The sequence below is a fragment of the Anolis sagrei genome, chromosome 2 (assembly GCF_037176765.1).
Source record: "Anolis sagrei isolate rAnoSag1 chromosome 2, rAnoSag1.mat, whole genome shotgun sequence".
In the NCBI taxonomy this organism is placed as follows: domain Eukaryota; kingdom Metazoa; phylum Chordata; class Lepidosauria; order Squamata; family Dactyloidae; genus Anolis; species Anolis sagrei.
Genome location: NC_090022.1, coordinates 206,158,378 through 206,184,127, shown reverse-complemented (window position 1 = coordinate 206,184,127; position 25,750 = coordinate 206,158,378). Strand labels below are relative to the sequence as shown.

Sequence of the window (25,750 nt, the reverse complement as noted above, 5' to 3'; positions counted from 1 at the left end):
AAATATTTCATTCTTTTTCACCAAGGAAGGGAAGCAGCAAGAGGATGGAGTTGTGCTAACCATCTAGAAGTGAGGAGTAACGTTGTGGCATCACAATTGTGCAACGCTTGTAGCTGTGTGAAGCCACGTGTCACTGCTATCCTATCCCACTCTATTGTCTTTCATAAGTGGACTCAAGCCTGCAAGCAGTTTTACATTTCAGCAAGGATCTGCTGCCATGTTACTATAGGGAAGTTACTACATAGCAGAACACCTCCTAGGGAGATTGATGCACATCAGTAGAGCCTTGTGCATATATGGATACTCTGGCCAGTGCCTCAATAGGCATCTTCACAATTCACTAGGAGGGCTCCTTAGTGTTTTTGCTGTATAGTTAAGTATGTGTAAAGTTACTCAACAGAGGTGTAGACTCGTTTTTTGATAAGCTGACCAAAATTTGTAGGGTTCTTCATATTCTGGATGAAAAGGGTCCACCAACTTACCCATATCTGGCAGAGAGACCGAATAGGGCTGTTAAGTAGTGGGTGGCTAACAAGTGTCCACCTACATACCTATAGCTAGACACACAAAAAGATCCTGTGCGGTGCCATCATAATTGTGTGTGTCCAGATATAGAGCTAGACTATTATCCCCCCCCCCCCCCCGGCCCCATCTGCTGAATGCTATCCAGGGCCCAACATGAGACAGGTGGGCTTTGCTGGGGAGATTTTTACACCCTCATACGAGTGCTGGGTCTTAACAGTGGTTTGTTTGTTTTTAGTTTGTGCATGGCAAAGCTCTTGATAAATGTCCATATTCATTCAGCCTTTCATTACTAAACATTTAAAGACTCTGTAGTTTTCTGCATAAATAAATACCAGCAGCTGCCAAGTCCTGGGTGGGAACACTGTTGGTATTGCATATTGGTGGGGAAAGGAGGTAGTGGCAGACAATTCAGATCACTAAGTAGTAACTGGAATCAGTTTGATGGGGGTGAGGGTGTATTTTGGATGAATGCACCCTCCTTTTACTTCGTTCAGTGACTTACGGCAGCTACACTTGCAAGAACTGAATTAATTTCCTTCTTGTTATGCATCCCACCCATAAAAAGTGTAACATTTACCAGCTGCTAGACATTGGAGATTTTAAAATATAACCAAGTACAAGGGATAGTCCTTATATCCAAAATGTGACTTATAAAGTCACTAACAGGATGTCAAAATCTGGATTGGAATACAAATGCATTAATGATTAATGTCATCTTTCCCCCCCCTCTCAAGAGGTACTGTATATATACAAGTACACAACAATCTTCTCTATATTGGGAATAGCTATGTCTATTGATTTTGGCCACTCCACCAAATGGTGGGAAAATTCAGTTAAATTCATGTTAGAATTTAATTAACAATGGGATTTTGGGTAATTGGGATAATTAAAAGAATTGAGAGTTTGTTAAGGCTTCTAGGACTTGAAGTCTAAAGGGCCACTGGCAAAAGACATCCTGTGAAGATGTTTGAAAAATCTCAATATTTCCTGAGGTAGAAAATATTACAATTCAAATTAACTTCTGCACTTGTGTTTGGGACAATTGCAGCCTGTGTTTGTACCGGCTGCTTTTGTAATACTTTATTCCTGAGAGAAGCAACTGCCCATTTGACAACCGCACGTTGCAAAAGGGAACTAGATATTGCATACACCACACAACTGACATTTAGAAGACAGGTTAGCTTACACACACACACACACACACACACACACACACACCCATATCCCAAATGGAGAATAAGGAGTTGGGAATTGTTTATACATTTTTTATTTTTTCCATTTACAGTCTGAAGAGTCAAAGTGTATTTGGATACATATGCTAACTTGGTCAGTTTATGTAGAAAAGGCTATAACTTAACAGTCGCATTTAATGAGCCAGAACCAATGATTATTTTAGCTTCTTAATGGTTTCTTCCAGCTTTTCTTTGTTTGCTCCAGAAAATTCATGCACCTGAAATACAGGAATGGCAAGTTTAAAGTTTACAATTCACTGGTGCTTGTTGCAAGGACGGAAAGACTGGAGGCCTTTTAAGGTCATGTTGCACTTCAAAATCATGCCAACTACCATGGTTTAAGACAGTGGTTCTCAACCTGTGGGTCCCCAGGTGTTTTGGCCTACAACTCCCAGAAATCCCAAAATATCTGGGGACCCACAGGTTGAGAACCACTGGTTTAAGAAGTCAGAGGATTCATATCTTTTTGGTTCCAGATTGCACTGTATATACTTGCGCAGAAATCGACCTCATGTAGGAGTCAAGAAGAGATGTATCCCAAATTGCAGTAATGAAGGAAGCAATGTGACACCTTCCAGATATTGGACTGCAGCTCTCATTGATCCTTCATTGCCGTTTAGCTGGCAAGGCTGATAGAGGAGTTGCAGTCATAAGTGTCCCAATGCCTCTTGAGCAGATATTATATTGAGACCAATGATCTGCTCTCACAGAAGGCAGCTTATTTACTAGAAATTTTCATTAATTCATTTCCTGTCTAGCAAGGTTCCCAGCAGTGAACAAGAGACAAATATGGGTATTTTAAAAACAATTTTGAACATGTTTTCAAAGAAAAAACAAATGTCATATAGAACAATATTGTTCTAGCCACAGGAAAGTAGTCAGGAATCAACCCAATATCTCTGGGAAGGATTTCCCAGAATTGGGGTGCCATTTAACCAGGAATATTGCCCTCGTTTTAACTGAGGGCCACATTGGCTTGATGATTACCTTCAAGGGGCTATCAGTACTTGTAATGAAAACCTCATAGGCCACATAAGATGACAAGGCGGGCTGAATTTGGCTTGTAGGTCTTGTGTTTAACATGTGGGTATACTAAATAGAAAGTCTTGCTTTGTGTATTCATTAATCTAGGTTCTCAGAGTGGTAAGGCTTCTGCTGAGAGCCTCAAATTCAGGGCAGATTTATGCAGGAGGAGTTGAGTCATCTGACCAGAAGAGACTAGGACCTCACTCTTTAAGAACTGGGGTCCGAGGCTGGAGATTGGCTTTCAGATATGCAGCTATTTAACTCTAGTTTCTAGACCTGCTCAGGCGAGTAAACCTACTTAGGCTTAGAAGTGGGAGTAGGCCAGCTTCAATCTCACTACCAATGCATTTTGTTTAAAAAAGCAAACATATGTGCCAAAGCTAAACATGTTTACCAATTCAGGAATCTCATGAATGCTTACAAAACCCAGTGCATATCTCAACCCGGTTGTAATGATTGCCGGTTGTAAGGTGCCCTGAGTAAATAAATAAATAACCAACCATTGGCTTGAATGTGTGCTGATTGAACCACATTATTGTTTAAGGAAGTGATATCATCTTTGCATTTTCTCTTCTAAATATACACAAAACATTGGGTGTTTCTCTGGTCACCCAAACACAGGCACTGGAAATACCTATGTTGCAGACAGGGCTACAAAACTACCTTTACTGCATGTTGTGGTGGAGGGAAACTGCATTATCTAAACTGGAGGTGTCAAACCTGTGGCCCTCCAAACGTTTGGCCCTCCAAACTCCCAGAAGCCCTAGCCAGAGCTGAAGTCCAAAACATCTGGAGGGCCACATGTTTAATGCCACTGATCTAAACCTATGACTCTACATGAAAAGGTCAACTCTTAAAAGTTCTTTAAGAAAAATAGACTTCTAAGAAGAACTGTTCCTTCCTGGGTACATCACTCTAGAAATCTATCAAATGGGATGCCACAAACCTGACATTTAAACACAAATACAGCTTTCATTTTTCATTTCCAGGCCATTTACTACTTTTGCCTTCATCCTCTGGAGAGCTGCCATTCACCACACCTCAGAATGCGGTTTGATTACAGCACTGTCTGTGAATAATTTAAAAAACCCACAATGACCTGCTTCTAAGCATTTTACTCATTACTGGAACAAGTAGACCTCTTCATCCTTTTAACATGGAACAGAGTTCCCATGTGTTCAATGTTCAGGAAAATAATGCTCTGCCAGGATGACGTAAGAGCCAGTGCTCTAGATCACATTAGCAAGGAGAGCACCATAATTTTTCCAGTGCTTGATAAACTGAATGCCTGCTTTTTAACATATAGTAACTAGAGGACTCTCTTTTATATGCATCATGGAAATACAGAAGACTAGAAAGCCTGGGCTTTGGTGGCATGGCTTGGAGTGGAACGTCCTCTCTCACTATCACTGCTTGCCTGAAGCACATAGGAAGAGAGGGAACGCCTGGCTGACTTGAGATAAGGGATTCTACCCAAGTTATCCTAGCTCCACATTTACAGAGAACAGGGCATAGCATAGCAGAATTCCTCAGGTGTCGTTCCAAGTTCCCCATGGAATATTCAGCTGTAACAATTGGGGCCACGTACCTTTTCCTTGTTTTTGTAAAATTGGAATGTCGGCATGCACTTCACGTCACAGTGTGCGGCAACATCCTAGGAGAGATTAAAAGCATTTTGTCCAGATCAATGCAGCACAGGACACGATTAGCATTCAGGACAAGAAACCTCTTCCAAAAGTCCCCTTTGCCTCTTGGGATTCTGGAAGAGGCTACAGCAATGCAATAAAATTGTTAGTCGTGTTGCATCTGACTGTTCTAAACAAACATGGGGAACATGCATGACTTGATCCACTAAATTTAACTCATATGCTTTCAGGTAGAATTGATCCAATTCATATTTTAAAGCCATTCAAATTGACAATCAATGAAAACATACTCCATAGTTAAAGGATAAAACTATACATTGGTCAACACATATTTTGGTGCCTCAAATGTTTCTGGATATATTTGACCTGGTGATTCCAAAAATGGCACCATTTTTACCTTATCAGCTCTATTTTCTGAGATACAGAACATATGCCATCTACCATTCTTCATTCATAGAATCAGAGTTGGAAAAGACCTCGTGAGCCACTGCAGTCCAACCCCATTCTGCCAAGAAGCAGGAAAATCACATTCAAAGCATCCCTGACAGATGCCCATCCAGCCTCTGCTTACAAGCCTCCAAAGAAGGAGCACCTACTATGCTTCTGGACCATGGCCATACAGCTTGGAAAACCCACAACAACTTGGTTATTCTGGCCATGAAAGCTAATTATTTCAGTCATGAAAGCCTTCGACAACACATTCTTCACTCTGCTCACTCATAAAAAATAATAACCATAACTAAGAAACTAGAGCTGATTCGGTATATCCAATGCAATTTTCTAAATCAGCACCCCAGATAGCCCCAGAAACAGGTCTAGAAATGAAGACACTAAGAAAAAACTGTTTTTGATTGGGCCATGTTACTATTATTATGCTTTTCAAGACAAACTAGATTCTGCTCTTTGTTGTAGTTGCACATATATACAGTAATCTCTCCACAGCTGCAAATTAAAGTGTTCATGGATTTGAGTATTCATGGATTACTGTATCTTCTAACTCTTCTGCTACCCCCTATCTGGGACCAAAAAAGGGGAAGAAAGTTCTTCCTAGGCATTATTAAGTCCTTCATGGCAAAGGCTAACCACAAGGATCATGCTGGAAGACTAAAAACATCTAGAAAAATGTTATGTCAGTTTAAAAACTATAGTATTTGTGAATTTATTTTAATTTTTAGTATTTACATTTTTCTACTCTAGTTAATTATTGATTGCAAACTCAAGAATAATTAAATCTGCAAAAGCAGTAGTTCTCAACCTGTGGGCCCCCAGATGTTTTGGCCTTCAACTAACAGTTGGTAAACTGGCTGGGATTTCTGGGAGACGTAGGCCAAAACACCTGGAGACCCACAGGTTGAGAACTACTGCACAAAAGCTTAATGAATGAATGTGGAGAGCCAACTGAGCTACAGTTCCACCAGAATACAAATACTCGTCACGTCTGTAAACCTGAGCAGTGCATGCACTCACTGAACTTTCTAAAGAGGATTCTCCAGCTTGCAAAAGATTAGCTGAACACAGCAATGCAATAATTGATCATGCGCCAAATATATGCAGTGGAAGTAATCCCAATTACAACTTATTTGATTTATCAGTGTTTCCAGCCTATTTGAACAGAGGAAAGAAGCAGGCAGACTTTTTCTGAAACTCAAAGACCTAATTGAGTTAGTTTTGGACACATCCTCCAAATCTCTCCCAGAGTATGCTTTTCTGCCACAAGTTGTGATTGGGGCCAATATACCCCAATTCTGACCAGAATCCTGTCATTCACTGGATAGAACTCCAGGCAACTAAGTGAATTCTGTAAAAAGAGCACATGGGGTTCCTTTTAATGTTTATTGTGTATTTATATGAAACCCATTTACAACTCTGTCCCATGTTTGCAAAACTGCCCTGACTGGTCCTACATGGAGTCATCACTGCCAAACGTCAAAACTCAAGCTACACAACTGCTTTCCAACCTTGACTGAGTTAGCTGTGCTGATGATAGAAAACAGAGTGTTGCTTGCTCAGGAAGGAAACTTTACAAGCATTGCTCCCAAACTGAAAAGTCTTGCTTGACAAGGTAATTGAGCACTTAAAGCATGCCTCACACATTCAACTCAGTTTTATAACTTCTTGGGGAGATGGGTGCATTTTGTAAACACTAGGTTAAGTTGCTACTTGTATTTCCATTAGTGAAACTAGATGCAGGAAAGCAGTGAAGACTTCATTTTCTAGGTATGCAAATCAACCCTCATCTCTGTCATTTTAGAAGATATCAGTATTGTAACACATGCTTCACAAAACAAATAATGCCTGATTCAAACATTTAGGCATTTTTGCTCCATTCTTCAACTTAAGAAGAGCAGTTGACAAAGACCAATAATTAGACAGCTGTTGTCTTCAAGCTTCGAAAATAAAAGACATAACTGAAGTAAAAAAGGAACTGGGAAAAAAGAGAAAGAAAAACAGGAGCTAATTAAAATCCCCGGTATCTTTTGTTAGGACTGGTAAGATTATCCTTATTTAAATTCTGGTGGTGTCACTAGTAGGCAGTGAAAACAATACCGAGTTAGACAGATCAGTAGGGTCAGCATATGCAAGATATTACCAAATGCATTCAGGAAAAGTATTTCAAACAAACAAAGAGTAGTTGCTGTCCAAAGATTCAAACACATAATTAGTTCTGTTTCACTCTCCCTTCAGAGCACTTAACAAGCTTTGTAACAAAGCATGGAGTATTGCCTTTGATCAGGTTCATCACTCAGAGGCATCACTCTGAAGCTTACCTGAGCATCATCCACATCAATTTCATAGAACTTGACATCTGGATACTTCTCACAGAGACTCTGTTAAGAAAACAGATAAGTTATTCATGCAAAACTCACACACTTTGGAATCATCAAGAGTGCAGCAGTAACCTCTATTACTATGAGTGTTTAATGCCAGGAGCAGAGCTTTCTGGAATATCCTCCTCCCAAATTTCAGCCACGTTGGCCGATGATTCTGGGAGTTGTTGTTCAAAAAATTCTTAGAGCATGATTGGAAAATACATATTTTGCATTTTTGTTCACTATGGTAACATTTCTCTTCTCATCTAAGGATGGCTGATGGAAGTCTTCCTTGCTCTGAGCTAGATAAACAGTGTGCCAGGAATTTCCAACCAGTATCTGTCAAGTCAGAAACCACAGAGCTAGGGAAAAGAGGTGGGGAGCTTACAACCATAATTTCCTGCCTTAGTGATTCAAATAAACAAGAAATTTTGGCCCTCTGAGTAACTAAATGCATCATCTTGCTTCCTGCCCACACCTGCTAGAGAGGTGAGATCTCTCAACCTCAGGAAGGAAAAGGTTGACTGTTGTTTCACTGTACCACTTCCAATCCAGTGAAGTGAGCCAGCCAAAGGGTTTTCCCCATTTCTCCCAGGTAGAGATTAAAAAAATAATAATGCAGCAGAGCACCCAAGAAAAAGTATTACAGCTCCAGCAAATTTTGTTCTGATTAGAGGCCAGCCAAGACAGAGTAATAAAATACATTAGCGTGAGGCTTCCTGGTACACTACAGACAAGTGTGTAATAGTATACTTATTAGTATAATAAATCTTTTATTCTCTGCGCGACAGGAAGAAAAATTAAGGCTTCCATTTTCTTCCTGCCAGCAGAAGAAAATAGAAGGCGAAAAGAAACCTTATCTTGCCCTTAAAAAGGTTTCACAAAGTTTTCTGAGTTTCAATCAAATTTCTACTCTACTCATGAACCCACCTAAACAGGGAGTGAAGATAGCAACTAGGTACTGAAAAGACATAGTAACTATTATCTAAGTCTCAAGTCTTGTTTTCAACTAAAGCAAAGCCTTGATAATGCAGCCATTTTTTTTTGTTTCCTTGTGCAATACATTTTGTGTCCATCTCCAAAGTAAAAAAAGGCAATACAATGTCCCTTTTCCAATCGGAGTTTGTTTTAAATAATGTTAAAGCAATAGGGATAATGCCATATTTTCTTCTACTAGTGCCTGATAGGTAATTGGTAACATATCGACTGTTAAACAAATTTAGGGACATGGATTAACTTGAAATCAAAGATAAATGGTCAACATACATGTAACATTCCACCATTTAAATTAATCTCAGCCCACATGACAAAACAGCTTTTATTTATTATTATTTATTTATTTACGGCGCTTATATGCTGCCCTTCTCACCCCGAAGGGGACTCAGAGCGGCTTACAATAAATATTTTCATACAATATATTATATTATTAGCAAAGTACAATATCAGTATATATTACTATATTGCACCATACCATTATATTGTAATATTACATGTAATTAAATATATAATTATAATTATAATATTGTATTATTATTACTAGTATTATATTGTATTACATTATAATATTATAAATATTATATGTATATACAATATACTATATTATATTATTAGTAAAGACAAAATGGAAATGTCTTCTGCTCCCCTCTGTCTTCGCTCTGGCCAGAGCAGCCGTTGGTGCCAGAAGGGGGAGGGGCCTCTCAAGTGATGATATAGGCAGAAGACAAGATGGCAGTGTCTTTTGGGTTTTATTTCATGGATACAGCACTTGATTAAAGCTTTGTGAAATAAACAAATATCAGCCATATGCTAGAGAAAATTGATACACTTTTCCATATCTATTCCATTGTTAAAGCATTTTGGTAAAAAAAAAAAACAACTTTCGGGAGCAAGCAAAAACAACCAATTCTAGGACTGCAGTATAATTTTCAATGGCATGCCTCCCACTTTTTCTAAATGAAAATAAATATCTTGCCCATAAAAACCTTCTGTTCTGAAGTGACAGTTTGAAGTGGAATGCTCTCCCATTTTGTTTATATACCAATCTAAAATCTTCCCTTTTCAGTGTTTTAAAATTGTACTGCTTATGTTTTATTGCTGACTCTTAAACACTTAATGCTTTAGGATTTGATACCATCCTGGTCAATCTAGTTGTTTAGGTTGTGACTTTGCTGACTGCTTTGTATTTTTACATTGACTCATTTTCCCAAGGCCAGCATACAAAACACAAAAATCCTAAATACAAAAAGGAGCCGTGGTTCCAGCCAGAACTGGATTACTCTCCTTGTTGCAAACTTAAAAATTTGCAAGTTCATACAGAGAAAGATGAAATTGCTGAAATTACTCTAGACAATGAACTGGGAGCTACTGATGGGAAGAGCACTCGATGGAGGAAGTCTGGTTAAGTTTTCAAGGTGCCATCACACTGTCCACAAATATTTCTGTTCAGGCGTGTGTGACAAAAACACCATATAGGTCACATATAGCAAATTCCATGCTCTTATCTTATTATGGTTGAACCCAAATGGACCTGCCTTTTTAGACTGTTTTAATTGCTGATTGAGAAAAAGTAAGAAAAGGTGGGGGAAATTTCAGTTATATTGCTGTTCCCCAAGAGGCTGCATGTTTTAAAAGATGTGGACTGATCAGTGGCTGTTTCCACAGTTTCTGTCAAGTTACAGTGGGGAGTCACAATTAAATACTCTGGTCAAGAAAAGAGTTTACTTACATGGTAGAAGGGCTTGATCATTTTGCATGGTCCACACCATGTGGCAGAGAAATCGATTACTATGAGTATATCGCCAGCGCTTTTTAGTTCTGATTCGAATTCCTCCTGTGTGGAAGAAAAGAAAGAAAACCAGACAAACTGAGAGGAGCAATTTTGCAACTAGTTAAGATATAGCAATTTCCAGGGAAATAGCCCTATTGGCTATTTGCAGGAAACAAGAGTCTTTCAAAACACTGGATGGTATAACCTTCCACAGAATATTTCCCTCTTTTTCAGACATGAGCCTAAGGTGATCCTTCTGTTTAGAAGCAACTCTCATGATCACACCAACAAGGCAGGCCTGTAAAAAAAATCCATGGCAGATAATACAGATAACTATTAATGTAAACTAGCCAACACACATTTTGGTACCTCAAATGTTAGATCTGTTTGTGGGTTTATCTAACCAAAACAGATCTTTGAGTTAATTGTACACTGATGGGTAGGAGGAAGATCCAGGTTTGTATTGTTTTTACTGATTTTATCATTTTACTGATTTTATTGGATAATGTTGAATTGTGGGAATTTGTACTGTTATATTTTTTTTGGTGATGATTGTTGTGTAGCAGGCGTCTAAGTGCGCCTTGCAGCTGTAAGCCGCCCTGGGTCCCCTTCGGGGTGAGAAGGGCGGGGTACAAGAACCCCAAATAAATAAATAAATAAATAACCTGCTGATTCAAAAAATGGCACCAGTTTCCCCCATCAGCTCTAGTTTTTTGAGGTACACAATATATTCCATCTACCAATCTTCATCTACTTCCCTATAGCAAATCATGAAAATCACATTTAAGAAACAAGAGTTGCTGTGGCTTATCCAATTTTCCGAGTCAGTACCCCAAATAATCCTAGGAATTGGGGGGAGGGGTGCGGTATCTGCCATGGTGATATTCCATTTAGCCTTGGGATTATCACTATGGGAGATACCGCACCCCTCCAGTTTAGAGAGGGGCATTCACATCCAAATAGTTCTAATGCCTCACCAAATTACAAAACCCAGGATTTAATAGGTCGCAGACTTGAGAATAAAAGATAATCACAGTTTAATATTTGTGTAGTGTGAATGGCCTACTTGTCTATGCCAGATTCTGTGAGGTGACTGAAGAAAAAGATTTACAAGCCCAATAAAAAGTAAAAACCAAGATAGCTGTTGTGAGGGAACCTCTCTCCAACTGGACTTGGAAAGGGTTTCTTGGACTACAATTCCCAAAATCTCCCAATCACCAAGACCATTAGCTATTCTGGCTAGGAGTTCTGAGTTACAGTCCTCAAAAGGAACATTTGGATACGTACTGGACAACCAGAGGCAATTTTGACTCACTTTAGAGTACATAAAATAAATGTCACTAACAAGTTTTAAATAGAGTTCAAAAACATTAATGGCATTACTTTTACTATCATTTTTTTTTAATCCAGGTAGTTTTGTAATGGGAAAAATAACATTTGTAGATCTGCATTTAAAAATTATATCCCTGACGCATGGAATTTAACTAATAGTAGTCGGGATTCTGAATGCTCTTAATGTTACCAAAATACTTGCAGTCCATGGATAGAAATATAAAAAATATCCACCTAAAGAACATTCTGCTTTAACTACACATGAAGGTGTATTTTAGAAATGTCAGCTTCCAGAAAAATGAGTTCTTGAAAGTAACTTGTTGTTTTTGATTCCCTTTTCTCTCTCCTTTTTTTGGGTAACCATACTTTAGAAAGAGAAGGAAAACGCAGGAAAAATAGAACAGCAGACAAAGAAATCCTTCCTCCTTTTGCCAAAGGGACATGTAAGCACTGTTAATCTTGTCAAAACTTCATTATCATTTTGACATACTGTCTTGCCCGCTTTTGACCATAGCAATTAGTCTGGCTTTGTACTACAGATTATTTTGTAAGCATCTTGTCCATACATGCCTAATAGCATCTCTCCTTAAAAGAACTTCCCTGCCTGGAAGATATCCTTATGGGCTACAGGCAAGTGGCAAAAAAGTTTAACCATATGACATTTGCAGAAATTGTATGTTTGGAGTAGCTCTCAGTACACCAATCCTAGACCATGATCAGCACAGAACATCAGAGAGAATGACCCCTACTGAGAATTGATAATTTTTGTGTGTTTGGGGGGGAGGAGAGATGACCAAAATTACCAAACCAAGGAAACCAGGCTAAAACCAGGCTCTCATCTGATGTCTATATATTTGGAAATAAGCATAATCAAAATCATTGGGTCACAATATCAATGGAAAGCAGTTAGTTCACAACCAAAAATCTGACTACATGACATTTGTGGTCACTTGTTGGGATGTTGATGTTTGTTGCTTGTGTTTTTGGTTTTATTTTGCTGTAATCTGTTGTTCGGGCTTGGCCTCATGTAAGCCCCCCCCCCCCCCCGAGTCCCTGTTGGGGGAGATGATGGCGGGGTATAAATAAAGATTATTATTATTATTATTATTATTATTATTGTTATTATTTCTATGGGCAGCTGTTTCCAAAGATGCAGTTTAACACTATGTTAACTGCCATGGCTCAATGGCAGTGAATTATGGGAGTTCCACAGTGTCTCTCAACTATTGCTAGTGCCTCACCAAATTACAAGTCCAAGGATTTCAGAGCCTTGAGTCATGGCGGTTAAGGCTGTATCAAATTGCATTAATTCTACAGTGGAGATGCATCCCAAGAGTAACTTTGACTGGCTGGGTGTTGATGTTTTATTATCATTGGTGCATTTCAACTGTATTCTTAGTTTTTATGTTCAACCAGTATGTCTTCTTGTTTGACAACATCACTGTTAGCTGGCATAAATCTCCCTTCCCTAGCAAAAAGACAGGGTATGAAATCAGTAAATAATAAATGTGGAATAAAGTAACATCTTAGCCTGTTCTCTTAATGCACTTAGTCAGAATAGTCTCCCGCTTGCGCTCTCCCACAAACAAAGGGAATCTAAAGAGACAGAGGGAGCTCTGGGAGTGATGGAAATATAATTCTCAAACAGGAGTGATCAACGTCAGGTAACTCAGGGACTTATTTGTTGTCCACAGAATATGCAGCGAGTTGCACAAGACTTGGAAGTGCAGCACAAAAAATAAAAAACCAAGGGCCTACTTAGAAGAAAGGTTTCAGAGTCTGGGCAGCCCTGAAATCTAGTGAAGGCTTTCAAGGAACAGAGATATGGCTTTGGAGCAGAGAATGGATATTTGAGAGAGAGCACTGACCTGCAAAAACAGCCTTGGACTATGAGTAGTAGAACAAAAAACAAACAAACAAAAAAACAGCAATTCACAACCTTCCCTCCCTGGATTTGACATCATTTATAACTCCTTGGAAAATGTACAGATGGGTCAATCTGTCCCCTTCACCACACTACACCTAGAAAAATCCAAAGGTAGCTTGTGATCAGAGTGAGAGTAACTTTCTCTCATTAATCCACCTTGGTTTGTGTTGGGATACTTTCAGTCTGAAGACTGGCTAGCAGATCTTGGGTTGCATTCCCATGGGCTGTCTAAGTGCATGCACTTAAATTTCCGACAAGTATTGTAGGTCAATAACCATACCCATTATTCTGTGGAGAATATCCAAACTGCTTCCCTGCAGTGAGGCGTGTCTGATCTTGTCTTCCCGGAAGGGTTCAGGGTTACCCAGAAAGCAGCACATTTAATGGAGGAGAGTCTGATACCTCTAATTTGAACAGAGAGGATCCCCTTTACTGGACTTTTCCACTTTCTGTCAGAAAGTATAAATGCCATGGCACTAATAAATGAATGAGGGATATCCTGGCATTCTGCCTCTAATCCACCTCTGGTTTAGCAGCACCAGTCAGTGGAACTAATAGCACAAGTGAATGCAAGTCCATGGTCTTCTTGTAGATGGAGAACCACCTACTACAGAGATAGATAACCCAATGCTTTCTACATGATTGGGACTACAATTCCCATAATCATCTTTTGACTGAGGTTTATGGGAATTGTTTTCTAAAGCACCTGGTTGCAGGTCTGGCACCCATTGAGCTGTATTTCCATCATTAAGCAAATATAGATAAAACAGCTTCCAGAAGCAACATTAATTTGAGGTTAAGTTAAGTCTTTAGTCTTAGTATGCTACAGATGAATGAGAATAATCTTTCTCAAAGCTTGCACAACCTTGGCCTATAGTTCAAAAATCATCTGGGGCAGGAAGCTTTCCACAGCAATTTTTAAATATTGATGACTGCCTCCAAAAACTTCCTTTTGCATATAATTAGTACAGTGGAAGAATACAACTGGCTAGGTTAGTTTTTTCTTTTTCTTTCCAGGTAATGATTCCCAGGATGAAGAGAGATTATATACAATGTGTTATGTAAATAGCTTCCAGTTATTTATTTTTCTCTTTTAATTTCAATTCAAGCACTTCTTGCTAAAGGAGAAAAAAAAACCTTGTTTGATAGCTGCTATGACATGTTTTTTATGCTTAGGTGTCAGGCAATTTAAAGGATCTTAATACTTTTTAGAAATTTGAAATCACAGAAGATACCAAGAGCTATGATGGGGATCAGTTTGGTATAACTGTTGTGTATCTATATGTTGCTGGGCTATAGTTAGGATCATACTAAACACTGACAAGTTAGGGATCTGAAATAATTGCTCATTCTAGAGATGTGGCACATATAATCCACTACCAGCCATGAAATACATTGTTTGATAATCTGGCCTTCACTCTATATTCAATTACTCTATCCAACAAGGTTGTTATCTTTCTCACTTCTCACTTCTTGTTGTTGTTGTTATCCCACTTTTTATCTCACCAAAGGAGACTCAAAGCTGCTTCCACCACCTTGCGTTTTTAAAGGAAAGTCAGAATGAAAATGTAACAATAAACATGCAAGTCTAAAACCTAATGTCAGATGTAACTGAATTAGATTCATTGAATCAATGTTGGGAACGTCACTAGGGCAAAATTTACATGCTGAACTATATATACTTATGTATAAACTAAGGGCAGGTTTGGAGTCCAAAATTACAGATTTAAGCCATGTCAGAAAGAATACAAAGCTTGGATGCTTGTTTTAGATTCTCCCTGAATGGACTAACCACTTTATCACACTAGGAGATTAATCCATTTTAAATCCAGATTCTGTCTCCTGCAGAATTCTGGGGGTTTGTAGTTTAGTGACGTTGTTTAAAGCTCCTCCCTAAACTACAAACACCAGAATTCTGGAGGAGGCAGCCACCAGATTTAAAGTGGATTCATTCTCTAGTGTGATTAAGTAGTAAGCCAGAGTTTCTCAAACTGTGCTCCTCCAGATGTTTTGGACTTCAGCTCCCACAATTCCTAACAGCTGGTAAACTGTCTGGGATTTCTGGGAGCTGAAGTTCAAAACACCTGGAGGAGCAGTTTGGGAAACACTTGTAAGCTCTCACCTTTTCTCATTCTACTTAGAGAAGGAGATGGCTCGTTTTTGGATATAGGAGTTAAGGCATAGAACCATCTTCTTTCAGACCCAACAGATCCAGTAGCAGTCACTTGACATGTACAGTGTAAATTTTATGGATTGTGAAATATGAACATGGACCATATCTCTGCTGCCCCTTTTCGCATGCCACCATTAAACAACAGTTTGTGGTTATGAGTCCATGAAGGGACAGGCCTCCAAGAAAGCATCACATTCAAATAAGGCCCTGTGCTCTGATGTTTGCACATGCAAAAGGAAGAGTTACGGTCAAATGACTATGCCTCATTTCAGTCAATTCTCGGTTAGTCGTTATCTGTAACAGTGGTCTCTAATAAACTTTCTCTCATTTGTTTGGCAAACCAGTGAATTCAAAGTTTGTAGTTGGCTTCCTTCATAACTGACTAGAATTTACTTATGAAGTCGAGCAGCTACAGTTTAAATTAACTTGATTCGACACCACTTTAGCTGCTCTGGCTCAATGCTATGGAATCCTGGTAGTTTCGTGGGCACCAATATTTTCGCAGAGAAGGCCAGAAACCTTGAAAAACTACACTCTCCATAACTCCATAACACTGAACCATAGCAGTTAAAGTGGCATCAAGCTGCGTTAATTCTACAGTACAGATGCACCCTTCAGAGAAAGGCACCCAGCAGATTGAATAAGCTTTATAATAATCAGACTGCATTACTTTAGGAGTTTTTTAAAAATCACTTTTGAGCCAACTCTGCCATTAAGCATTATGAAAGGTTTGCTGCAGTACAGGCATGTGCCATTTTGTTGCTCGCCGAACATTATGTATCTTAGTAAGCTGCATTATGAAGTTTCAAGGATACCCATTCCAGGAAGATTTCTATTTCTAATAAATAATCAGAATCCAGTGCAGAAGGCAAAAGGAAATACTAACACAGGCAGTGCTAACTATCAACATAAGAATTTTGCAACTAGATCAAGATATACTAGATTCAAGATATAGCAAAGACTTGAAGTAAACCAAAGATTATCCAAAATACCCTTATTTAAAGATATCACACAATGCTTTAAGATACATTTTACATGACCCCAGGTATATAGGGATATAAAACAAGCATAAAAATCAAATATTTACTGATAAGAAATCAGCATTTGCATGGCTTGATCTTTATGAAGTACAGCCGAAACATTGTCTGCAGAGTCCACTGTAAACACTGCATGTTGTTTCTAGAAGATTTGTGTAAATGGGTGGTGTCTAGAGACCTTTTACTATTGCCAATGTTTTCATGATCTCAACATTGAGCTAAGGGGTCAGGATCCAGAGTTTAAGAAGTCGTGAGTTAAGACAATGTATGTCCTTTTCTCTCCACAAGTACATCATCCCATCCCAGCAAGAACCTCATTTTCACACATATTTAACCCTCATAGTTCTGTCTACATACCTTCATCCTTTACCCCATATCAAGACCATCTGGACTTATGGTCAGTGGTGCTGCTCAAAGCATCAGCAACAGTGGCACTGATAATCTAGTTATATTCAGGTGTATTTGTGCACCTTTCCCACCTGTTCCATGTCTAGACTGGATTGCTTTCTCTAAACGAAAAGTTTAATCTAGGCCTAAAATGGCCAGAAGAATTTCTAAAAGTTTTGTGAGTATTGCTGGTCATTTCAGAGGGATAATAATAATAATAATAATAATAATAATAATAATGACCCTGACACTTCTTTCTAATGGTGAAGGTACCATCTTGTGGGATGTGTGTACACTTTGGCTTACATAGAAGGGACCAAGGCCCATTAATTTAATGTTTTCAATTTTAATTAAACACCTAATGGCGCCTTCAGTATACAAAACCCTAATAAGCAATGATGACCACCTCTAGCTTCATTATAGTAGTTGGAAAAGTAGGACCTCAGAGATCACCAATAGAATGCTATTTTAAGGACACTAAATTGACGCTTCTTAAAACAGTATCTTACTGTTACTGCTGTTATAATATTGCAACTTTGAGACAATCCTGAACAGACCTTTACAGAGTTGCTGTTTTGAAAATCTTAAATTCAAAGACTGTAATCACTAATCACTGACTCAACGGGCAGCCAAGGACACTGTAGCCAAATTGTGAAGCTTGTTACCAAAAGGTACCAAATCTATCTGAACAAATTTTATAGGAATCCGGGGGAGGGGGTGCTTTTGCAATAAAAGCTGTGTACATTTTGATCCGTACATAATATTCTACTCCTAGCCAACTATGTGCTGCCACCTATAACTCTTTTTTTAAAATTTGGTACCTCTTGGAAACAAACCTCATAATTAGAGAAATCATTTCACATGATTTAAATTCTCCAGGGATATTCTGAATTGGCAGAAGCAAGTAATGACAAGTGCACAAGGCAAAAATTAGTTCACTAGAGCCATATACAAAAAGTGTTTATCACTGAATGTCCAGAGAGCTTTGTAAAAAAAAATCTTCAGGTTTTTTCCAGTAACCAATGGTTTTGGGTTACAGCTCCCATCAGGCCTTGCCCAGAATACCAAACATGATTGTGGGAGCTGTGCCCCCAAATAATCAGATGGTCAAAAGTTGACTCACCCAGATGCTTGAGAGCTGAGGTACTCGAAACTTCAGGAAACCTCCATGAAGGCAGTTGTCCGAAGTTTTTATTATTATTATTCTTAAGACATACTGACTTCAATGCTATTCATCTCAACAAGGTAATCTTCCAGGTTGTTAATGCAATGAACCATTGTATTTGTACAGGCCTTTTGAGAAATGCAATACTCAGTATATTATGTCACACTGACACTGAGAATTTCTGTTTTAAAAAGCTGCTCCCTAATCTTGCAAAGGGTGGTTTTCCTTCCCAGAACCAAGAAGCCAGAAGCTAGTCAACTCTCTGACCACCTTGTGGCTCTTCTGTGGAGAAGGTAATTTCCACAGTTTAGACAGCTATATTGTGAAACAACTCAATATATATTACCCCTCTGTCATGCAAGGCATTCCATGCAAAGTTCTCACTAGGAATATCTATTTCTCTTAAAAGAGATAATGAGAAATATAATTTGTACAACCCTTCCCACAAATGGTTAGTTTATTCTACTTATGAAGTGGTACAGGAGTCAACAAACTATGCCATTCTCACCAATGCCAGAATAATCTAAGCTACCATTCACACAGAGTTTAGAATTATAACTAGCCCTACAAAAGTAGAATGTGGTCATTGAAAGGGGTGAACTTACACAGTTTGATACCACTCCAACTGCCATGCCATGGCTCAATGCCGTGGAATCCTGGGAGTTGTAGTTTGGTGAGGCACCAGCACTCTTTGGCAGATGGTAAAACCTTGTACCGCTGCCATGATTTCACAACACTGAGATATGGCAGTTAAAGTTTTGTCAAACTGTGTTAATCCTGAAATGTAGATGCACCCTAGATGTGCTCAAGGTAGGTTTAGGTTAATGACATTCATCCTTTCAAAAAGCAGTCTACCTAAGAATTTAGATTGCACTAGAGCAGTGGTTCTCAACCTGTGGGTCTCTAGGTGTTTTGGCCTACAACTCCCAGAAATCCCAGCTAGTTTATCAGCTGTTAGGATTTCTGGGAGTTGAAGACCAAAACATCTGGGGATCCACAGGTTGAGAACCACTGCGTTAGAGAGACCAGTGCCATTAGTTTCACAACACATAATATAAATGGAGAAGATTGGTGTCTTATCAGGTTACTTGAAATTAGATACGAGGGATGATGGGAGTTGTATTCCAACAGCATGCAGAAGGCCATAGGTTAGCCATTGATGAAACAACAAAACAAATGGAAACTACCAGTTTTGGAATACTGAGGATATCAAGAAAAAGACTGCTCTTAATGGCAAACATCAGCACTAATGTATCCAATGGCTACAAAGGAATAACATTTCAGTAAAAGTTTAGGAGAGGAATCAAGTTGACAAATGGACTGGATGGTCTAGCTGTAGAGTCACCTACTTTCCCCAAGGACAAGTAAGCTCTGATCAGTAATGCTTTTACAAAGAGGAAAATCCAGTTTGGGGCCCAGATTCTTACTAAATTCCAATACTATAGAACACACATATTTCAAATATCACACACACCTAGGTCACCATTTCGAACATATACCTAGGTCACTATTTATCACAACTAGTTTAGTGCAGTGACATGTGGAAACCCGGATGTTCCTGTTCCTGCTATCACTTTGACCCTGAGATAAGCAATCAGCATTGCTGCCAAGCCCAGAAATTCCTGGTTGAGGTCCCACTTTGACCATAAATTTACTGATCAGTATTGCGATCAAACCTCCTTGGGAACAGATAGATGACATAATCTTGGCACACCACACAGTGTTGGCATAACCTTTTACAGGTATATAAAATACACAGCCTGTAAGTGTAATGCTAGAGTTGGTCCTCCACTCATTCTTGGTCTCCCAAATCCCATCAGCCCTCACCAGCATAGCCACAGCTGAGGGAATAATTGGTATTGCACTCCAGTAATAATAATAATAATAATAATAATAATAAAATAATATCCCTGACACTTCTTTCTAATGGTGAAGGTGCCATCTTTATCTGGGTAGCCACAATTGCATACCCCTGGCTTCGATCAGGGCTGCCATCCCAGCAATTTTAAATATAAGCAAGAGTTCTCAGCATTGCTACACTAGTTGCCTTATGGATGGTGCAACATTTGCTGATGAAGGAACATTTCATTTTTCCCATTATGAATCAAGCTCAGCACTGCAGTGGCAACTTGAAAAGTGAAAGCATGCCATTTGGTTTCTTGCCTGGGGTTTGCGTCAAGATTTTGGAAAAAAGGCAGTAACTGCTGGACTTTTAAACCTCAAAGTCATGATAATAAAAGAAATATACAAAGGAAAAAATTGAAAGAAGGAGGGGAGACAGGTCATGTAGTTTCTCTTTCCACTGTATTCAAACCGGGACTCCATTCAGCAATATCTGCAAGTTTTGTGAATTTATTTAGAGTTCTACCTTTTTCCCAGAATAGAGTTTCCAAAACCATTAACATATTCAGAATAAAGAATTAAAAGTGAACAAAACAGTATAAAACATTTTGAAAACATACACAAGTTAATACAAATACATGTAATGGATGAATACTTAAAAATAGTTTGTCTATAGTAGCCCCTTTTTCACTCTGCAGTTACAGCGTTATGATTTTACTTTGCAACATCCCATGCAGTTCTGGGGTTTTCAGAATTCACAGCCAGGGATGCATCTGCACTGTGAAATGAACACAGTTTGGTACGACTTAAGCGGCTATGGCTCATTGCTATGGAATCGTGGGAGCTGTAGTTTAGTGAGGTACCAGAACCCTTTGGCAGAGAAGGCTTGTGGAGCTTTAACCTGCACAATGCCATAGTAGTCAGCCAGCATAGTTAAAGTGGTGTTGACCTGCATTAATTCTACAATCTAGATGCACCCCAATAAATTCATTCTGAAATGACAATGTCCAAGATTCCACAGGATGCAGCCATGGCAGCGGACGTGGAATCATAGTGGTACAAATGTGCAGTTTTAAAAGGCTCACAGAACTGGATTCGATCAAGGCAGATATCCTTAGGAAAGAGCCTTCCATCACAGATTGCTGGGAGCAACTTGTTTCACATTTGATTTATCTATTTAATTTATGAGCCAGGTTTTGCTCATTTCAGTATTCTACTGAAATGCACACATTAATAAAGAGATGATAGGTGGCTGTATCCTCCTATATAGCTCACTGGCTGTACCTACACTGTAGAATTAATGCAGTTAAACTGCTCTGGCTCAGAGAGTTGTAGTTTGGTGTAGCACCAGCACTCTTTGGCAAAGGTGGCTAAATACCTTGTAAAACTGCCACTGCCAGGATTCCATAGCATTGAGCCATGGCAGGTAAAAGTGGTGCTTAACTGCATTAATTCTGCAATGTAGATGCACCCATTGACTACTTAAGTCTATTTTTCATACACAAGGAACTCTTTATCTTCACGTGGCTTTTAGGGAAATGATTGCATGTGAGATAGCTCTACAGGCAAGACTTCTAAAACTGGAAAGATGGGATGAAAACTGCAGGTAAATAGTTTGCTACTCAGCGTAAATAAATCCCTGAACACTAGCTCTCTCCCAGAGCAATTCAAGGCTGACAGAATTAAATTAATTCTTGCAGAATTAAAAGCTTCCCAATGTGTCGAATACAGACCACAGCACTGCAGTACAAGAAGTAGTGGACACAAGGAGTCCCCGAGTTACAAACATCCGACTTATAAAGGGGGTCTCCACTGAAGTTTTATCACCAATCCTTGTTTACACAAGAAGCCAAATTGTACAAAATCCAATTATCACAGGGACAGAAAGTGAGGTCAAATCTTCTGAATAGGGGTAGACACACACACACACAAACATCATGGGGGTATTCACTCTTCCCTATGTGATCCAAAGCAAAAACATATATATTTTTGTCTGGAGCTACAATTGGACAATGTACCTGTTCCAATACAAATTCAACTTAAAGACAAATCTTGTTCATAATGTGGATAATGCCTATACATCTGAACTTACAATAAGGAACGAGGACTTATATGCTGAACAACAGAAACAAAAGAAAGCTAGTTTTACATTAGGAAGTAATCAGCAAGACATTCCAGGCTGATAAACCCCAGCGAATGGAAGAGAGGTTCCCCGGACAGCTGGGAATGTCTATAAGGGAGACTGGGAAGCTTGCTTAGCAAGGAAGCCCGTGTGCCAGGTTATTGCAGTGATCATTTCATTTCCTTTGCTGCAAATGTTGCTGCTGCTTCTTTCCCTGCTCTTCGGCCATTTCCCTCCTCCCCCTTTCCCTCTCTCATTGGAGAGCAACAGAGCGGAGATCTCCACCCGCCTCCACTCCATTTGGCGGGCACTGCACCCCTTTGCGCAGCCATTAAAGCCTGCTGCAAAACAGCGGAGGAGAAGACTCAAAACAAGAGGCAGTTCACCTGGGCACAAATTTGGAAAAAGAAAACAAATACTATCTACAACACTGATACCAAAAGGAGTCAGTTGCCGAAGGGAAAAGCCAGCTCTGGGTGTACGCACATTGGAGAATGAATACAATTCGACACCACTTTAAGGGCCACAGCTCAGTGCTATGTAATCCTGACCTTTGGAGTTGGGTGAGGCACCAACACTCTTGAGCAGTCAAGCCGTCATCAAACTATAACTCCCAAGATTCCATAGAATTGAGGCATGGCAGCTAAAGTAGCACCAAACTGCATTCATTCTACAGAGCAGATGCATCCGCTGAAACATGGACTAACTATGCCACAAGTTTGGATAGTTTAAGGCCAGTATCTCATACCAATTTATCTGTAAGGAAGTCCCGGCTAACATGTGAATGCGTATAATCTTAAACGTTAGGTCGATGGTTTTCTAAGTCCCAGCTTGATAGCCAATGTGGCTATTACTCCAGAGGCCAGGGTTCGAATCCTCACTCGGCCAAAAAAAACCCTGGGTAGCCTTGGGCCAGCCACACTCTCTCAGCCACAGAGGGAAGGCAATGGCAAACCCTTTGCATGCAAATTTTACCAAGAACAACCTGTTAGAGGCCATAAGTTAGAAAAAGAAGTCCTAGCTTACTTGTGAGTAGAAACAGGATCCCACAGAAACTTGCTGTACAAGTCACACTCTCGGAGGGTCACACAGCCCTATATCCCAGAATATCAAGGCAGAAAATCCCACATTATCTGAGCATGGACTCAGATAACCCAGTTCAAAGCAGGTATTGTGGAATGTTCTGCCTTGATGTTCTGGGATATGGGGTTGTGTGGAAGGGCCCCCAGCGTCAGAGGAAGGCAATGGCAAAACCTCTTCTGAACACATCTTGCTAAGGAAGCCCTGTGATAGTGTGGCTTTTGGGGTTGCTGTGTTTTCTGGGCTGTATGGCCATGTTCCAGAAGCATTCCCTCCTGACATTTTGCCCACATCTATGGCAGGCATCCTCAGAGGTTGTGAGGGCTGTTGGAAACTGGGCAAGTGGGGTTTATGTAATAGACCATAAGTCAGGGCCCTTCCACGCAGCCCTATATCCCAGAATATCAAGGCAGAAAATCCCACAATATCTGCTTTGAACTGGGTTATCTGAGTCCACACTCAGATAATGTGGGATTTCCTGCCTTGATATTCTGAGATATAGGACTGAGTGGAAGGGCTCTTAGAAACAGCAAACAGAAGTTCTAGCTTACTTCTGAGTAGAAACAGGATCCCATTGATACTGACTGGACAAGTCACCATCTCCCGCTTCAGGGGAAGGCAATGGCAAAAAGTGTGGCTTTTTGTTTGCCGTACGCCAGAAATGACTTGTAGGGACACAACAACTGAAGTCCCACCTTAAGACATAGGATCCCACGGAAGTCAGCTATACTTCCCTTGCAGCAAACTGCACTGAGGAGCTCAAGTTGCCATGTTTCAGCATTTAAAAAAAGCAGAGAGATGGCATCCCTTTGAGATGCATCATTTTATTCCAGGAGTTTCAGCAGGTTAGTAAAACATGCCTGAAACTTGTGTGTCCACAGCCATATAGCCCAGAATATCAAGGCAGAATGACCCACAATTGGGTTATCTGAGTCCACACTGCCATATATCCCAGTTCAAAGCAAATAATGTGGGATTATATTCAGCTGTGTGGAAGGGGCCTAAGTTTCCTACCTAACCAAAAAGTACACAATTCTGCTTCTTCTAATATTAGAGTGCATGCATGCATGAATTGTAAATGGAGTCCAAAATTAATACACACACACACAAACATACAAATATATAAATTTTTATTTGGGCAATTCAAATCTCATTTTAGTTTGGGCCATTAATCAGTAATGCTAAGGAGGACGACCCAGTTTTGGCAACCTGCCCCTTGCCCACTTGAATAGTATCAAAACCTAAATGTGGCAATAATAATAAAAAGGCATAACTGCTGGGAAGTGCTTTTTTTCCAAATGGAGAAAACCTGGGGTGGAGGCAAGGAGGAGCCTGATGGGCAGAAGACAAACCATGCAGGGGAGAGGGAGGGAGGGAGGCATCAATGCTGATGCAACAGGGCTGCAGGAGCACAGCACACCAAAGCCCATGCTCCCTAGGCTGCCTCAGCCCTATGGGAATGGCCAGCCTTTGCACCAGAGGCGCCCACTCCGCCCAGCTGCAGCAAACAAGGCGAAGGCGATGTTCCCCCAATGCTGGGAATCCTCCCGAAAATGCCCGGATGCGCCGCGTTCGAAGCCTGCTCGAGGCCTGAGGGCCTTACCAGGCTCCCGATGACTTTCACCATCTTGGCGGCAGCAGCAGCAGCCTCTTCCTTCGCCTCTTTCGACTCCTTCTTCGGCGGCTCCGGCGGCTCTTTGCTGGGTCCCGGGTCAGGCTCCGGCTCCGGCTTCGACTCCTCGGTGGCTGCTTTCGGGCTCTCATTGGCGCCGCCTTCCTTCATCTTCTTATATGGACGGGAGGCCCCTCTTTGGGAGGGAGGTTGCTTCTGCGCAGGCGCAAGGGAAAGGGAAGCCCAGGGTGGAGGGGCGCATGCGCAAACCAGGACCTCCTTCTCCCCCCTCCCTGTTTTGGAAGGGGCGGGGCTTCTGGGCCAGCCTTGGAAATGGACAGAGTGGGAAGCATGATGCAGAAAATACAATCCTTTCCCAGTATTGATTGAGGCAGGGAAACAAGGACAGCAAAACCCTGCGTGGATGGATTGCATTGAGGAATGTCCAGGGTGGGAAAAAGAGCTCTTGTCTGCTTGAAGTAAGGGTGGGGCCAGCTGTCACCTCACAACAAAAGATTCCCCTGGGCAGGAAGCAGCCAGGCTTTGAAGCTGCAAGGCCATTAAATGCTAATCAAGGTAGCCAACTGCAACATGCACACTTGCCTCAAGCAGACAAGAGTTCTTTCTCCCGCCCTGGACATTCCACAGATATATAAACCTCACTTGCCTAGTTTCCAACAGACCTCACAACCTCTGAGGGTGCCTGCCCTAGATGTGGGTGAAACGTCAGGAGAGAATGCTTCAGGAACATGGCCATACAAATACAATGATCTTTGTATTGTCGAAGGCTTTCATGGCCGGAATCACTGGGTTGTTGTAGGTTTTTTCAGGCTATATGGCCATGGTTTAGAGGCAATCTCTCCTGACATTTCGCCTGCATCTATGGCAAGCATCCTCAGAGGTAGTGAGATCTGTTGGAACTAGGAAAAAGGGTTTATGCCTCTAGACCAGACATCTTCAAATTTCAAGCTGTTTGGGCCTTCAACTCCCAGAATTCCTGACAACTGAACAAGCTTGTTAGGGCTTCTGGGAGTTGGAGGTCCAAACAGCTGGAGGGCCGCAGTTTG

General features: G+C 40.4%; 1 protein-coding gene across 1 annotated transcript; it reads right to left on the bottom strand.

Moving 5' to 3' along the window:
• Window positions 1–1,776: 1,776 nt before the first annotated feature.
• On the bottom strand, window positions 1,777–24,890 carry LOC132767471 (thioredoxin-like). The gene is made up of 5 exons (XM_060762508.2): window positions 24,675–24,890; window positions 9,965–10,069; window positions 7,198–7,257; window positions 4,372–4,437; window positions 1,777–1,975 (listed from the first exon to the last, which is right to left on the bottom strand). The coding sequence occupies exons 1-5, from the start codon at window positions 24,852–24,854 to the stop codon at window positions 1,913–1,915; spliced, it is 474 nt and encodes a 157-aa protein (XP_060618491.2). The 5' UTR covers window positions 24,855–24,890; the 3' UTR covers window positions 1,777–1,912.
• Window positions 24,891–25,750: the final 860 nt, after the last annotated feature.

Excerpts from the sequence above, each read along its gene's own strand:
- LOC132767471 (XM_060762508.2), bottom strand. The coding sequence starts at position 24,854 with ATGAAGGAAGGCGGCGCCAATGAGAGCCCGAAAGCAGCCACCGAGGAG. Across the intron at positions 7,258-9,964 it reads TGATCAAGCCCTTCTACCAT|AGTCTCTGTGAGAAGTATCC; the intron begins GTAAGTAAACTC and ends TTTTCTTAACAG. Across the intron at positions 4,438-7,197 it reads TTGATGTGGATGATGCTCAG|GATGTTGCCGCACACTGTGA; the intron begins GTAAGCTTCAGA and ends AATCTCTCCTAG.